Here is a 17,254-nt window from a genome sequence, read left to right on the forward strand (position 1 = left end):
AAAAAAAAACAAACCCAAGCTCAAGTGACCAATGGTTCAAAAGCTGCTCTGAACAAATCACCCCGTTGCAATAAAAACCATTTCACACAAAACATCAAAGTACACACACATGAGGATACACAACCCCAAATACCTATAAATTGTTCATAAATTAACTTACCACAAAATTATCTCAATAAACTAAAAAGGTAAAAAAAAATACAAACCACAGGTGTGAACATTAACTGGAAAACAACTAAAAAGAACTGGAAAGACAGAAAAACTTAAAAGCCATGACCTGTGAGGAGGTGGGTAAAGCCTGGAACACGGAATAGCCAAGCCCACCACCCACGTCAGCCTATGTACTTCCATGTTCCTGAAACCTTTCTTAAGGCTGCGGTCACATAGGACTTCTCTAGTTAAAGATCAGTTTAAAAGTATGCAAGTCAATTTTTCTGACCAAAATGCAACAAAATCTGAAATGAACCACAAAGCAAGATATCTAAAAATATGTCTAGGGCACCTGGGTGGCTCAGTGGGTTAAGCATCTACCTTCGGCTCGGTCATGATCCCGGGGTCCTGGGATCGAGTCCCACATCGGGCTCCTTGCTCTGCGGGGAGCCTGCTTCTCCCTCTCCTCCCCACTTGTGCTCTCTCTCTCTCTCTAATAAATAAAATCTTAAAAAAAAAAAATTTAATATTTCTAAGTGAAAATTCAAATATTCTACTTAAAATCTCTTCAGTCAAAAAGGAAACCAACACTAAAAAACTTAGAGATGGGACTAACGATGATCCCTACCTTATCAAAAATCAATGGGATGTGGCCAAATTGTGCACAAGAAAATACACAGCTTTAAATGCTTTTAACTAGAAAAACTGGAAATATTAATGGATTAAATATTCATCTCAGGAAAACTAAAAAACTAAACCAAGAAACAAAGAACTAAATTAACAGAAAAAAGCAAAAATCAATTAAATCCTCTACCTTTCCCCTTCCCCCAAAAAAACCTACAGGAAGACCGACAAAGCAAACCAAGAGTAAGTCCTCTGAAAGTCAAAGAGGCTAAGCATGCACAAACTGCACAGTGAAGGGTTAAGCCAGCAGGCCTGGGCTGTCCACACCTGCACATTCCAAAGCCAGGTTTGGTTCCTGGGACACGGCCTCTCAGCCCTTGGAACATCCTGCCGCAGAAGAGAGTCCTGTCTGCCTGAGGCCTTGGAGCCGACCAGCAGCTGGTGGCAGCAACAGGACTTAGGGTGGAGGCACTGTGCCCCGCAGTACCAGCATGAGCTCTGCAGGGGCGAACAACTAAGTAAGTAGGGTCAGCTCTGCGGGCACCCCAGGCCTACATAACCAACCTCGAGGAAAACCCTGGATACCAAGGCCCAAGTGAGCCTCTTCGGTTGGCAATACCTCACGCCTGCTGACATCCATGGTGGCTGGCAGAGCTGGCTGTGCCCGCAAGCCCGCAGGAAAGCCAATGGAAGAAGCCTTGCACCTGGGTCGTCTGGACCTCTCCCCATGTACCTTTCACCTTTGCTAATTTTAACCTGCATCCCTTAGCTCTAATAAACTATAACCATGAGTAGAATAGCTTTTCTGAGATCTGTGAGTCTTTCTAGCCAATCACTGAGCCAGAGGGTGGTTTGGGGACCTCCTGAACACACAAACCTAATCAAGAATCCGAGAGGGCACAAGTACACAATATTCAGAATGAGAAAATGATGTTATCATTTTTGGAATTATAAGAATACGACAATAGTATGAGTTAAATACATATATTTAATCATACATACAGGTTGTATGTGTGTACTCTATACTTAAACATAAATATTCATAAATTACATACCACAGAAAGTGCATCCTGAACACGTACCACGAACACAGACCCCACTGGAGGCGGAGGGCTCACCACCACACTGCGCACCACGGGCACCTCACAAACACCCACAGAACTCACGACTCACCTCTCTGATTCTCTTGATTTGAATGTAATTTAACCGCCCCCAGTCAAGTTCATCCTTTAAGTAAAGGCACAATGTTAATGAACAAATTAGAGTGAATTTGGCTACCATAATACATCTATGTCATCCAAAATTGTAAGTCAAAAAGAACACGTATACCAACCAGAGAAAAACCATGGCTGACTCTAAAAGGAAGTTTTAACCTTAACGTGAGTAGCTCTTCTAAGGACACCTCTAGAGTTGGCAAATTTAAGCGCACAAACCCATCAACAGTCTTTTGAACCTAATCAGTTTAGAAGGGGAACAAAACCGGACCAAAAAGAAAAAAAAAAAAAAAAAGGAGGTCTACATGTTGAATTCTTTTAAGCCTATTCTCTAAAACTGAGCTGACAAACAGCAAAAGGAAAGGCTCCGGACTTGCTGGTTGTGCACGGTGCCCCAAGGCACACACATCAAGGACCAGCACTGGCAGCTGGGGCAGCTCCTGACCCTACGCAGGATCAGGCGCACGTGGAGGCGGAAGGCCAGCCACACAGCAGGGCTCGGCCGCAGGCCCCCAGAGCTGAGAGCTGCCCCTGCGAGGGACCACTGCCAGCAAAGACAGGCTCTTTGCCCCACAACTGTCTGCTCACTGTCACAGCCTGCCGCCCTCTGAGGACAGGCCGCAGTGACCTCAGCGCAGGCCTGGCGCTCTCCTGTGTCACCTGCGGTGATCAGGCCAAGAGAGAAGCCTCGGGGAGTCTCCCCGGGTCCCTCACCACTGGCCACAAACGGAAGAACCAACCTTTGGATGCCGCAGCTCTCCTCTCTCTCTGCAAGTCTGCCACATCTAAAAGTAAAGGACCCAGTCTCAAAAACACTTTATTAGCTAATTAAAAAACTTTAAATTCTCATTTCAACACATTTTGACCACAGAAAACACAAATTTAATATTTTCCAATCAATTTCATAAAATTGGACTCCCTCCCCCATTTACTTCTTCCAACATGGTCTGTTTCATGTTGGACATCAACAGGCCATGATCATGTTGCTTCCGGCAGAGACAGGGTTATGGTAGGAAAATGTAACAATCCACAGTAGTTGCTTCCCCCCCGCCCGCACAGAGAAAACTTACTTTAAAAGCCTCAACAAGTGCAATACAGTCACTCCTACTATTGCCAGAGAAATTCACTTTGTTCCTAGAAACGGATAACAAAGTGTCATGCGATACCATTAAAATAAAGTGACTTTTAAAACTATGAATGTTACGTACCTGTATCCATCAAGATGCTGCCTAAAAGGCATTGCAAAAAAGTTCTTCAAAGAAAGACCTGCCGCTAACAACAGAAAAACAAAGACGAGGTGAGATCATTAGAGTGGATTTCCACACCCCTTCAGGCAGATTTCCATGTGCTCATACTTACCTATAATAAGACATTCGTCTAGACATCCAAATACGTGTCCGAGGACTATGAGTTTACCAAGCTGTTGATTAACAGGAAGCTGGGCTAAAACTCTTCCTAAGAAGGTCAGCTCACCATCATGAGGGTTCTCATCTTCTCTCTGCCCACTCACTGCAAGTGCCCCAACCTTTACAAAATAAATTAACCCTGTTAGCAAGCACTGACTTCTTCTTGCACTTTTTTCCCTTAAGGCAGAGGGTCTAAACAGGAAATGAAGACCAAATTCTGGTGATAAAGATTATTCTAAAAGACATCTAAATTGACGGACGAAAAACTGATGCTACCAAAAAAGATTCTTTTAATTTGCTTTTAGGAACTTAGAATACATTTTATTATTTTTTAAAAAGGTGACACCACAAGGTAACACTCAAGATCCGCCCACAAAGGTCTATTTCACTCCCAATTTAACAAATAGGGCATGCACCATATGAAACCAAAGGCCTAATAACTACCACATCGCAGTGGTCGCTCACAACGCAAAGTATTAAACTGTCTATGGGTACAAACTTCCTTAACTTGACAAAGGGTATTTCATAGAAACCAATACAGGAATCAGAATAAAGTCAAGTGCCAGAGCACCCCCAACTTCGAGGGCCAGAAGCAGAACATCTACAGCCCCACGAAGCGGCATGCAGGCCAAGACCGGGGCTGCAAGCAGCAAGAGCACAGCACGAGCAGGGTGAGGAATCCAAGGATCCAAGGAGGTAAAGCAGTTTCCCGCAAGGGAAGGAGACAGCTCGAGGATGGGTGGAGACAGACCTGCACGGAGACAGCAAAGTGCGGAGACAGCCAAGGAGCTGATGGGCACCACAGGCAGATGCCTCAGGAAGAGCTGTCCCCAAATCCCTGTGCATCAGCCGACAACAGTGCCCTTTGGACACTTGTCCCGCACAGCCTTCGAAGAAGAAATGTGCCAACACCATTTGGCGTTAATTACTTTAACATGTGCAGAAAGGTATATTTAAGAATAACCGTTCAGGGGCGCCTGGGTGGCTCAGTTGGTTAAGCAACTGCCTTCGGCTCAGGTCATGATCCTGGGGTCCCGGGATCGAGTCCCGCATCGGGCTCCCTGCTCGGCGGGGAGTCTGCTTCTCCCTCTGATCCTCCCCCTCTCATGCTGTCTCCCATTCTCTCTCTCAGATAAATAAATAAAAAATCTTTAAAAAAAAAAAAAGAATAACCGTTCAGGGGTGCCTGGGTGGCTCAGATGGTTAAGCGTCTGCCTTCGGCTCAGGTCATGATCCCAGGGTCCTGGGATGGAGTCCCACATCGGGCTCCCGGCTCAGCGGGGAGCCTGCTTCTCCCTCTGACCCTCTCCCCTGTCATGCTGTTTCTCTCTCACTCGCTCTCTAAAAAAATAAATAAAATCTTAAAAAAAAAAAAAAAAAAGAATAACCGTTCAATATCGTCATACGCATCTCTTCTCCCAGCACCCCCTGGGGGAGCCAGCACACAGCAGGCGGGAGGGAGGGGGAGCCGTGCAAAGCTAAGAGCCTCAGCAGCACAACTAACAAAACTGGAGTAAACAACAGGTGTGGAATCTACAATCAACAATGAGGCATTGCACATGCCTTCTCAAGCAAATGCTGATTATTCATGACAATCAAAATTCTTTAAAGATATCCACAATACGAAACTTCTAAAATTTACCCAACAAAATCTTAGCTTTTCCCAACACCGACGTACATCAGACAGACGTACCTCCTTTAGTAGAAGGATGGTTCGTTCAATGTCACTCAGACTAGGCGGAGAAAGGGCGGTTGCCAGCAAAGCTCTCGGTTCACCCATGTCCAGCAATTTCACTTTCAATATTGTGCTTCCTAACGGACAACGCTGAAAAGAGCAGAAATTTAGGAATAATAAAATAACGAAATAATTAACCTACCCACATGACTAGTACTTCAGACACAGAGCAGAAGAGAGGAGAGAAACAGAAAAACAGAAGATGGAGAGAGAGACAGAGGGCAAGAGGAGGAGAAAGAGCAGGAGAGAGACAAGAAGAGGAGACAGAGACGGGGGAGGTAGGGGAGGGGGGAGAGACATGGAGAGGAGGGGGAGAGACACAGATGGGGGAGGGAGAAGAGGGAGGAGAGGGAAGAGAGAGATGGGGGAAGAAGCGGGGATAGAGAAGGAAGAGAAAGATGAAGCAGAGAAGGAAGAAGAGAGGAGAGGAGAGACAGAGAAGAGGAAGCAAGCAGCCAACCCCACGTTCATGAGCTGTAAAGGGGCTATGGAGCCCAAAGACATGAGGAACCACTCCTCCCATGAGAGACTGAACATGCATGTGAAGTCCTAGCAGAGTGCCTGGTCCTTAGTAAATGGCAAGCTAGCACTGTGATTAAAGACTAGTTTGGTCAGATGATTTTTCTGGAATCAAAATTATAGAACACCTAAGATTATATTACTTAAGATGATTCAGTAAAACTCTGTCTGTAAAAAATAAACTTTGAAAATGACCAAAGAGTGGGCACCTGAGTGGCTCAGTTGGTTAAGCGTCTGCCTTCGGCTCAGGTCATGATCCTGGAGTCCCGGGATCGAGTCCCGCATCGGGCTCCCTGCTCAGCAGGGAGTCTGCTTCTCCCTCTGACCCTCCCCTTCTCATGCTCTCTCTGTGTCTCATTCTTTCTCTCTCAAATAAATAAAATCTTTAAAAAAAGAAAAAAGAAAATGACCAAAGAGTATTACCAGCATCTCCGGAACGACATGGTCAGAGATGGAGCTGTCCCAGAAATCCCTGTGGATGAGTCTATAACAATACCCTTTAGATACTCGCCCCGCACGGCCTGCAAGGGGAAGCATCCAAACATCATTTGACACTAATCACTTTAACGTTAGCATAAGTATTTAAGAATAATCACTAAATATTAAGGAAAACCTTTATCTTCTACCAGACCAGGTTAGTAAACACTTTAGAGTAAATTACTGTCAGAAGTCCCCTTATACAAGCGGATTAAGCACTGACTTGTACTCAGTGATCCACAGAATAAAATCCAATGTGTATTTCTAAAGAAACCAATGTTGGCCCCGATATGCAATGGAAAGCAAAACATTTTAAAGACATTTCCTGCAAATGCAAAGCTCATACTAATAAAAAACACAAAAGCATAAAGTTGGCTGGAGCAGGTGCAGCTCCCCCAGTGAGGTGGCTGTGGTATGCGTAGGCTTTTCCCGCGGCCATCTGTCCTCATACCTGCGCAAAGGTGCCGTCAGGACAGCTGCTTCACACGAAATGAGGGATCACACGCACACAGCTCAGAGCCAGGCCTGGCCCTCACGCGCTACCATATAAATGACTCTTCTCTTGCCATTGTATTGCTTGTAGAGTAAAAACTCCTTTACCCAAAACATGATAAAATCTCCGAAGGAGAGAGAATGGGGCAAGGGGGAAGGGTGTCCTTAATAAGTATCCAGCTTTACAAAATGGGGCAGCATGGGGAGGTGCTTTCCTTCCCCACATGTGGAGTAAGGAAAGATGGAGGGGCCGTGTGGATTCCCTCCCCCCAGCCCCACTGTCTTCCCCCGGTAGACCTCCTCCCCACTAGGAGGTCGAGTGGGGAGTCCAGACTTCAGCACTGCCATCACCCCCACCCCACACCTCCCTGCACATGACAGGACTGTCTAAGTAGAAAACTCCAAAGTAATGACCAAAAACAAAAGCAAAAACAACTCCCAGAACCAATTAGTGAATTTGGCGAAGTCACAGAAGATTGACACACGAAAGTCAATGACATTTCTATATACCACTAATGAACATGTAAAAATCGAAATTAAAAATGCATTGCTGGGCACCTGGGTGGCTCAGTCGGTTCAGCATCTATTACTGGAGCCCCAGGACACACATCCATCGGGCCCCCTGCTCAGTGGGCAGTCTGCTTCTCCCTCTCCCTTTGCCTCTCTCCCTGCTTGTGCTCTCTAATAAATAAAATCTTAAAAAAAAAAAAAAAGGCAATGCCATTTACAATCACTCTAAGTAAAACTAAATACTTAGGATCTTTATGCTGGAAACAACACAACACTGATTAAAGAAATCAAAGAAGACCTAAATAAATAGACACACACACTGTGTGTTCAAAGACGGGAAGAGTCAACATAAGAAATACACCCATTCTCCACAAACTGACCGACAGGTTTAACACAATTCCTATCAAAATCACAAGATTATTTTTCTGATGACCTAGACAAGCTCCTTCTAAAATCTGTATGGGAGGACAAAGTAGAAGAAGTCCAACAGTTTTCAAAGTAAAGAATAAAGCGGGGATAACCCGTCTGTTTTAGGTGCAGTCTCACTATAACCAGTGCGCCGCTGGTGAAGGGAGAGCCGCACATGCCAGTGTCCAACAGGGTGACCCCAGGCCCCCAGACAGAGCCCCACACACATGTGCCCCAGGGACACATCACCAGGTGCAGAAGCCACTTGGTGGGGAAAATTATATGGTGCTGAAACAACCGGACACCACAAAGAAATGAACCTCATCCCAAACCTCATAAAAGTAATTACAAAAAGTAATTCAAATGGGTCGCGGCCATAAATACAGAACATACAGCTAGAAGACTCTGAGAAGAAAACCCAGGAGAAACACCTTTGCGAGCCAGGGTGAGGTGAAGTGTTCCTACATGTGATCCCAAATGATCCATGAAAGGAAAATCAGGGGCGCGTGGGTGGCTCAGTCGTTAAGCGTCTGCCTTCAGCTCAGGTCATGATCCCAGGGTCCTGGGGTCCAGCCCCGCCTCGGGCTCCCTGCTCCGCGGGAAGCCTCCTTCTCCCCCTCCCATTCCCCCTGCTTATATTCCCTCTCTTGCTGTGTCTCTGTCAAATAAATAAATAAAATCTTTAAAAAAAAAAAAACAAAGAAAGGAAAGGAAAATCAGATACACTGGACCTCAGCCAAATTTAAAACTTTTCTCTTTGAAAGACCCTGTGAAGAGTTTGAAGAGACAAAGGACAGAAGGGAATGGGAGAAACGTGTGTGAACCACGCACGTAACAGCTCACAAAGCACGGGTACGGCAGGTGCACAGAGAACTCACAGCCAACCCGCACACAGTCCCACCACAAAATAGGCAAAGACAGACGTTGTGCTGCAGAGAGACGGATGGCGAAACAGCACAGGACGAGCCGCTCACCTCAGCCGTCCTAATCTCAAGGAGGCGTTACTACACACCTTTAGAATGGCCACAGATGGGGCGCCTGGGTGGCTCAGTCGTCAAGCGTCTGCCTTCAGCTCAGGTCATGATCCCAGGGTCCTGGGATCGAGCCCCGCATCGGGCTCCCTGCTTGGCGGAGGGCCTGCTTCTCCCTCTCCCACTCCCCCTGCTTGTGTTCCCTCTCTTACTGTCTCTGTCAAATAAATAAAAATCTTAAAAAAAAAAATGTTGGGGCGCCTGGGTGGCTCAGTTGGTTAAGCGACTGCCTTCAGCTCAGGTCATGATCCTGGAGTCCCGGGATCGAGTCCCGCGTCGGGCTCCCTGCTCGGCGGGGAGTCTGCTTCTCCCTCTGACCCTCCTCCCTCTCATGCTCTCTGTCTCTCATTGTCTCTCTCGCAAATAAATAAAATCTTAAAAAAAAAAAAAAAGTCAAAAAAAAAACTAAAAAAAACAGAATGGCCACAGCCACAAACAGCGCTCCCACGGCAGGCTGGCCACGACGGGAGCACACCGTGGAGCACAGCACGCCATCATGCACACGGCGGGTGGGAACGGGAAATGGCGTGGCAGCCACGGCCACAAGGTGCGGCAGTTTGTCATAAAACTCACCACGTGTGCCCCGTGTCCCCCAGTAATTGCACTCCTGGGCTTTTACCCCAGAGAAGTGAGAACTGACGTCCACGCAAAGCCTGCACCTCCCCATCCACAGCGGCCTCATCTGTAATCGCCCAGAACCAGAGACACTCCAATGTCCTCCCACAGGTGAACGGCACGATGAGATCCAGCAGCAAGAGGGACTCCTGATACGTGCAGCAACTGGGTGGGTCTTCAGGAGGTTATGGTGAGCAAAGCAAGCCCACCTCAAAAGCTACCTGCCGCCTGACTCCCTGGGTACAGCGGCCTGGCCACGACAAGTCAATGAACAAGAGACCGCGGCTGGCAGAGAGCAGCGGGGATGTGACCACAAGAGGCGGCCCCGGGCCTTTCCTTCCATGCAGCGGAACACGGCTGTGTTCTGACGGTGGTGCTGACACGGTCTACACGCGACTTGGTCCAAGTGCACAGAACACACACCGGAGCGCGCATCCATGTGAGCCTTGTACCGACATCAACCGCCTGACTCCAGCTGGGAGAGCTCCCTGATAACAAGCTGCGAGACGCTGGGGCAAGCGTTCAAGGGACTCTAGGACTATTTCTGCAACTTCTTGTAGGAGAAAAAATTTTTATCACAGAAATTCTGAGCATACAGAAAAATAGACAAAAGCTAAAACTCCTATAATCCCAAGACTTCCACCCAAAGATAATCACTTTGACATTTTTGTGTATTTATTTCTAGTCATTTTTTCTGAGCATGGGTTTTTGTTTGGGGTACAGTTCCGGGTGGGGAGGTATGTAACTCAACATCGGGTTTTTCCCACCATGCCCAGTGAGAAGCTGCTTCTGCCCAGACTGGAGTGGCCGCTCCATCATTCGGTTCGCTCCAGCTCCGGGCAAGCCGTCCCAGGGGAGGCAGCAGAGACGCGTGTTTAAGACACGGACCTAAGTGAGTGAGGGTGTTAACCGTGTCCTAGCTCGCAGGGTGGGCACAAGTTCCCATCAAACTCTCACAATCATGCCCAGCACACCACCGGCACTCAATGAACGTTCCTCGACTCTATTTGTGATGTGGCAACTTTACTGCCCAGCAGGTGTTTTGGAATGGCCCTTCCCCCATCCTCCCACAAAGTCCTCTAATAAAACACAGGCCACCTCTCAGGCCATGCCAAGAACTCTGTCCCCTGGGGCCCGAGCCCCACAGGTGACAGCAGCAACCTGCCCAAGTACGTCACAGCTGCGGCTCCACTGTGGTCAAAGCCTCCCACCCTCGACAGGCGCCGCCGGACCCTCAACTCCCCAGTGATACAACATGCGCACGTCGCAGCAGGTGCTGAACCCGTGACACCAGGTTAGGAAAAATGCCCCTTCCTAGAAGGATCAGAACTTGGAGAGAAGTCAGTGGAAGGATTACCAGAAATTACTTAAAAACTATCAAAAATTAACTGGGTCTCCATAACCATTCCACAGACACTTTTTGAACTCACTGCCAAAAAAAAAAAAAAGGTAGTGTTGAGATGAGCAGATGCTTGTCTGTTACGTACAAAAATTGTCACCTAAATCTATGGATGAGAGGAGAACCACAGATTTAAAAGGAAGAGTCCGATGATATAAGTTATTGTTGCTTAAAACTTAGAACTGGTTCCAGTAAAGAAAGTATCAGCATAAGAGTAAAAATACAAAAGCCAAAATTTAAGACACTTGAATGTGCCACCAATTCACTACTGTGCCGGAACAGTGCCTTACCTTTTCTCTGATTACAACTGGTTTTAGAGGCCCAACTCAATCGCAGACTCTGATAATTCGTATCTTCATCACAAACCAGAGTTCTAGTCAAACAAAAATCTATAACTGTCATTTAAAAAAAGGAATGTAAACACAATGCTAACAAGGAATAACTGTGTAAAAATCACAATGCATAGTGATAAAACAGTATGATACATGCAGTCTTTAGAATCAGTGCACATACAGAAGCATCTGGAAATGCACGGGCCACTCCTTACTGCCCAGGTGCACATTCTTTCTTCTAAGGACTAGGAAAGCCCTGTGGACCCAACATGCCATAGGAAGAGCCCGTCTGGACTGCACCCACAAGAGCATGGTCAGAGGGACACACGACAGCAGTGCTGGACTGCGGGGGCTCAAATCCGGGGCGGAGGGCAAGCTGCTCAGCTTCTCGGGGCTTCAGTGTCCTATCTGTGAGACCCAACTGACAGAAGTCCCTCCAAGTCCCCTGTGGACAGATCCTCCCTGTCCTGACTGTAGAAAGGGGCCAGGCTAGCAGGCAGGGTGCTGTCTTCTCCCCGCCCCCTCACACGCCGAGCCTGAAGGAGCAGCACGTATCCGCCCCCACCCCTCCCTGCCACTGCCCTCCCAGAAAACCTCTGCCTCCTTCACTTCACCACCCCCCCTCCTTCCTGGCTCCCCAGTCCTCACACCCTCCAACACCTCTCCCACCAGAATTTCTGGTGATTTCCATGCCCAGCAAACAATGCCGGAGGCATCCGGGCTCCCAGGTGCATGAACTCCCTCCCATCATCCTGTCCTCCACCCTCCAGCAGCTCCTACCCAGGGCCGCACCTGACATGGGGGTTATAGTGACAGCAAGTGCCCCCTCCCAACCAGAATTATCCTTCCTCTCCCTGCCTCCAGGCCTACCCAGCAATCCTTACTCCCTGCGGATGGCCCCGCGATCTGTCCATCTTATGACCTGTTAGCTGTCCCTCCATCTGCTGCCTCCTGTCCTCCCCTCCCTGCTGACCAAACCTCAGCTCCACTCCCTGAAGGTATTCTGAACTCTGCGCCCTCCCATGCTGACCTGCTGGTCTGACCAACCGCAGCCTGCGCAGACTGCCACTCCCCACCTCCCCTGTGCAGTCCCCCGGAGCCAGAGAAGGACAATCCCATCAGGCCAGCAGACGGACTGCCCCTTCTATTCCTGGCCACGAGGCTCACGGGGCCCTTAGGGGACACGGCCCCTGGTCCATCAATCCCCCTCCCGGACTCTTTAGGGTCCTCTCAAACCTCTATGGCTCCCCCGATCTCACTGCGGACTAAGGGCCGAGCTTCTGGCTCACCAGGGGAAAGCAGAGGCGGTAGAGGGCCTCGTGAGCTCCCTCGGGCACCCGTCCTCACACTCCAGGCTTTCCCTGCGAGCAAAGTTAAACCGCCCTCATGCTCACAGAGGCCGAGCACCCACGCGATGCCCTGTCGCATCCCCTCTGCCCTTCACAAGGATGAGGCCACAGCAACCAGGCCCTCTCTCCTGCATCGTCCTCTGTACGTTTCCCGTCCCCCAGGGAAAGTGCTGCTGGCTGTCCCACTGCTACTAGAAATGTGTTCTCTTGGCTCCAGCTGCCCTTCAGCTACGGCCCTATTTCTCTGCAGAATGCCTCAGGAGTGCTGACTTTACTGCCTCCAATGCCTCTCTCCTCCCATCCCTCTGTCACCTCCAGCAAAACTGCTTCGGTCAAGGTCACCAATGACGTCCATGTTGCTAAATCCATAGCCAATTTCTAGTCTTCTTCAAACTTAACCAATCATCAGCATGACATGCTCGTCCACCCATCTTCCTCAAAACACTTTCCGATTTGGTTTCTAGGACTTTGCTGGCTGCACCTCTGCAGCTCCTCATTACTGCCCACCTTTAAATACCAGATGCCTTCCCCATGTGCACCCTGGGAGCACGGACACCCACGGCCCTCTGGTCTCCAGGCTACACAGCCAACTGTTCCTGGACATGCAGCAGCTGTCCCCACCTTACCGCTCTGTGTCTCCCACAGCCCGCATCAGATCGCCCAGCACACCTCTCCAGAACTGGCCGCTCCTTATGTCCCTCCCAACAAATCCCACTGCAAACCACACTAGTCGTACCCTGCTCACTCGGCCCCCCCACTCCCCTCTGCCCCACTGTAGTCTGTCCCTGAATGAACTGTAGGCAATGTCACCCCTTCATCCCTACTCTCAAAACTCTCTCTCACCAGCAAAACCCGAAGTCTTCACAAGCCTTGAATGACCTGGTACCCCACCCCTTTACCTCCCTGACCTCTCCCTCCAACCACTTCCTTCCCGTTCACCTAGGGCAGCTCCCCGGCCTCCCTGCTGTTCCCTGCACTTGCTTTACAGATTTTGCACACTCTGCTGCTCCTACAAACACTCTTCCCAAAGCCTCCACCCCTTCCCCGGCCACTCCATCAGCTGCCCTTCCCCACTACTCCCTGGCCCCTCCACTTCTTCCTCTTATACACACCATCGTTTCACATACTACATGTCTCTATTTGTCTTTCAATTACCCACCCTGAAGGTATGTGATAACAAAGACTCCTGCCTCTTTACTATTCCTCCAGCACTTAGAATCATCCCTGGCACAGAGACAAGACACTGTCATTCCCCAAGTTTACGTGTTTATCTGTCCAGCCACACTGTCCCCTTCCTTCTCCTCAAACCCGTTCCCTAAGCCCGAACCACGTCTTCCCATGGCTCATTCCTCACTCAATTCAAGTGTTGTTCAAATACCACTTTAGCGAGGTGTTCCCATATCACCCTGTCTAAAAGATCGTTTTTCCCAGTAACTGTAACCCTCTGTCTGATGTACCTTCCTACACAGCATTGAACCCTCCCTGAAATGATACCTATTTTTGCCTGCTAATTGTCTGTCTCTCCCACCAGAACACAGAGCACAGCCACCATGAGGCAGGGCTTTGGCTTATTCATCACTGTCCCCCCAGCATCGAGAACAGTGTCTGGCACTGTGAGGCTTCAAACCATGCATCAGTGAGCTTAGAAAGCAAAGTAATCAAGGACATACACAGAGAATACCAAAGGGCAGCTGGAGTAGCTTCCCTCTGCGGTGACATGGTACCCCACTAAGCTACCCGGAGTGACAGAGACCAGCCAAGCTCCTGCCCACACCCCCTCCCTCCAGCCGCAGAACTGCACCTGTGACAGCCCCAGGCCCTCCTGTCCACAAGGGCCTCAAAATGCTCCCAAAGGAGGAACGAGAGGTGAACGACAAGTACAGAGAAACTGTATGAGCCTACTTTTCTAAATTCTCTCTTCCAAACAGTGGAAGAGATGGGGAGGAGGAGAAAGATGAATTTCTGGGGGGCAGATAGGCCTACAAATACTACAGTTTATGTTGTAGGGAAAACAGAGAGCCGTCTTACCGTATTTGACATCTGGAACAGTGACGGAGCTCTCTGCGATGTTGGTGGACAGGATAATCTAGCAAACATCAAAAACAAAGCATCTGACATTCTTACTGTGTAAAAAAAAAAAACAAAAAAAACTCAAACTCAAAAATTATTTAAAAGCTTTTTAATATAAATACTGGACTCAAATTTTAAAATTAACAGTTTTCCTATTTTCTACAAGATACAGCTGCTCAAGGGTCCAGGAGGAGGGTGGGGGGACTTGGTGCAGGGTGGGCTCCCCAGCTCTGCCCTACACCAGGGTGGGGCGTTGGGCCAGTTACTTACCTCATGGTTCTCATACACACACCATGCACATAATAATGACGATGCCCGCCCCAGCAGGGTTGTTCTGAAGATCACAGGAGTTAACAAGGGTAAAGTGCTTAGAACTGTTGCTGGCATGAACTGAGTGTTCAACAAATAGTACCTATTTCCTTGCACTGCTCGCACCCAGGCACTGCGCCAGGCACCGTGCCACTACCGTAATGTTAGTCCAGACACACACTCCTACAACTCACCTTCCTAACCGTCTGCATTCCAACAATCAAAGTCTCAGAGAAATGATCTGCTCAAAGCCACACAACGACAGGTGACAGGGACCCATGCCATCTCTCTGTCCAGGTCCACATGCATGGTCTTAACTGCTACCCCTCTTCCTGGTGTCATCCCTCACACACAGAGCCCGCCAACACAGCAGGTGATTTACAACAAAAGGCAAGGAGCCAGGCAAAGATAGCCACCCCAGACCTCAGACATGGGACTTCAGGGGTGCGGGGACCACCCCGAGGCAAAAAAAGCACAACCAAGCTAACACAGACGAAGTGACTGCACTGGGACACCATGCAAGGTCCCAGCTACCCTAGAGTCAGAACATCTGTACTGGAAGCAAGGGGGCTGAATCGTGCATGCAACGTTCCTGACCATCTCAGGCAGCTCGAAAAGGTTGTGCTAAGACACTCCCGTGGTCCACACATAACCCGAGAGTAAAGAAATCCTCTTTAAACAGGAGTGAGAATGTGGGTTCTAAACAAAGTTGCCAGAGCAGTTCTGTGGATACCAGAACAGTCCCACGGTTTGAGAAATGCCAACAAGTAAAAGACATCAAAATCCACTAGCAACAATGCCCAGAAGCTGAGGAAATTTAAAGATGTTAGCAACTGACTTACAAAATAAAAGACAAAATGAAACAACGTACCTGGTTCATCCGGCAATTATTTGCTCAGGGAGTAAACACTAGCTAAGAATATAGGATACAAGTAAGCTGGAATATTAGCATTCTCCGCTGGTAGTCTCTAAGAAAAATGTACCTGAAGTGGTTGCAACTTGCCTCCCAGGTTCCTACCTTTCTGTACCCAGGAACTGGACTTAAAAACACATTATTCTGTTCTTCTAGAGTCACACTTGAATGCAGTGGATAAACCTGTAACCTAGGGAACAGATTAATGAAATAAAATGTCCATAAAGAGAAGATGTATGTGAGAACACACAAAAAGACTAACTGTTCACGGAGGTGATCAGAATTATTTAAGGCGGAAACAGTAGAATAGTTTATCCGTAAAAACAAAGCTGCATCATTCAAAACACACCTTTTGTGAACCATGTTTGTGAGAAGTTCGTGCATATAGTTTATTTCACCCAGACCTGGGGAAGAAAAAGAAGTAGAGGGGGGAAGAAAAGATGTATTTATTACTAAAACAAACAAACAACAACAAAACTTTAAATTAAAATGACATCTTTTTCAAAAAAGGCCTACCAATTCATTTTATTTGACTTTGTTATCCTCTTTGCCCAATTACATCATAATTACAAATAAAAATGTACAATGACACTGACCACTAGTAACTCGAAAATATGGGGGAAAACCCATATTCTTCCAGTCTTTTCCTTTTAACAACAGTGACTGCCTGCAAGTGTGGCCATGTGAACAATTTTACATTTTTATTTCCCACTGACTTTTCCAAATTTCCTACGATGAACATCCAACATTTCACAACCAAAAAAAAAAAAATAGTTTTTAAAAAGTCTTGGTCACAGAGATATGCTAAATTATTTTCATTAGGTTTAAGAAATGTCTATGGATAGGTAAAACTTTCACGTGCTTTTCCGTCACCCTGAAGTATCAACCCTATAATGGGTTGAACTGTGTCCCCCAAAGAGATGTTCAAGTCCTAGCCCCAGTACCTGAGAACATGATTTTATTTGCAAACAGTATCACTGCAGACATAATGAGCTAAGGTGAGATCATACTGGAGAAGACAGGCCCTTACTCCAATACAAATGGTGTTCCCTTCAGGGGGAGGGAGAGGGACAGACAGAGGGCATGCACGCCATGTTAACAAGGGGGGCAGAGACAGGAGGGATGCCAAGAATGGATGGAAGGTGGCCGCCAGAAGCTGGCAGAGGCAAGGGAGGACTCTACCCAGAGCCCCAGAGGGAGCAGGGCCCTACCAACACCTTGATTTTGGACTCCTGGTCTCCAGAACAGTGAGAGAATAAATCTGTGGTTTGAAGATGTACAGCTTAGCCCCTTAGCACAGCAGCCCTACAAAACTAGCACAGAACCATTCCCAAAAGATCAAAATGAAATAAATATATATCAAACCTGCATTCACATAAACACAGAACAAAAAGACAACAAAATAAGCTGTAAAATATCATTTGTTAATATTTTCTGCAGAAAATGTTTAGCACTTAAAAGGTATTCACCTCGCTTTTAGGTATTCTTAAGCTCATACCACTGTGGCTCTGCTCTGGTCATACATTTTCTTAATATGCTGTTATGTGCACAGCAGTCTTTGACAAATATTTATTGGGGTAAATACAGCTCCACCCCACTGCCAGCTAATGGCGTTTCCTGGGTACAAAACTAATCCAAAGGAGCCTAAGCAAAACATGATCAAAGTTGTACCCTCAAATGCTACACCCCAAAATTAAGTAT

At 47.7% G+C, this 17,254-nt stretch overlaps 1 protein-coding gene across 1 annotated transcript in view; it reads right to left on the reverse strand.

Moving 5' to 3' along the window:
* TDRD9 (tudor domain containing 9) overlaps positions 1-17,254 on the reverse strand; it is an 89,931-nt gene that overhangs the window by 39,151 nt on the left and 33,526 nt on the right. Inside the window, exons 9-19 of the mRNA XM_034992976.1 lie at positions 15,903-15,957; positions 15,659-15,743; positions 14,290-14,347; positions 10,871-10,975; positions 6,072-6,169; positions 5,088-5,219; positions 3,348-3,513; positions 3,197-3,260; positions 3,059-3,122; positions 2,729-2,773; positions 1,948-2,001 (exon numbers count right to left, since the gene is read on the reverse strand). Of these exons, the coding sequence (XP_034848867.1) occupies positions 1,948-2,001; positions 2,729-2,773; positions 3,059-3,122; positions 3,197-3,260; positions 3,348-3,513; positions 5,088-5,219; positions 6,072-6,169; positions 10,871-10,975; positions 14,290-14,347; positions 15,659-15,743; positions 15,903-15,957 (926 nt within the window). The remainder of the gene's footprint in view (positions 1-1,947; positions 2,002-2,728; positions 2,774-3,058; positions 3,123-3,196; positions 3,261-3,347; positions 3,514-5,087; positions 5,220-6,071; positions 6,170-10,870; positions 10,976-14,289; positions 14,348-15,658; positions 15,744-15,902; positions 15,958-17,254) is intronic.

This window comes from Mirounga leonina, unplaced genomic scaffold (assembly GCF_011800145.1).
Source record: "Mirounga leonina isolate KUSES-001 unplaced genomic scaffold, KU_Mleo_1.0 Mir_82, whole genome shotgun sequence".
NCBI lineage: Eukaryota > Metazoa > Chordata > Mammalia > Carnivora > Phocidae > Mirounga > Mirounga leonina.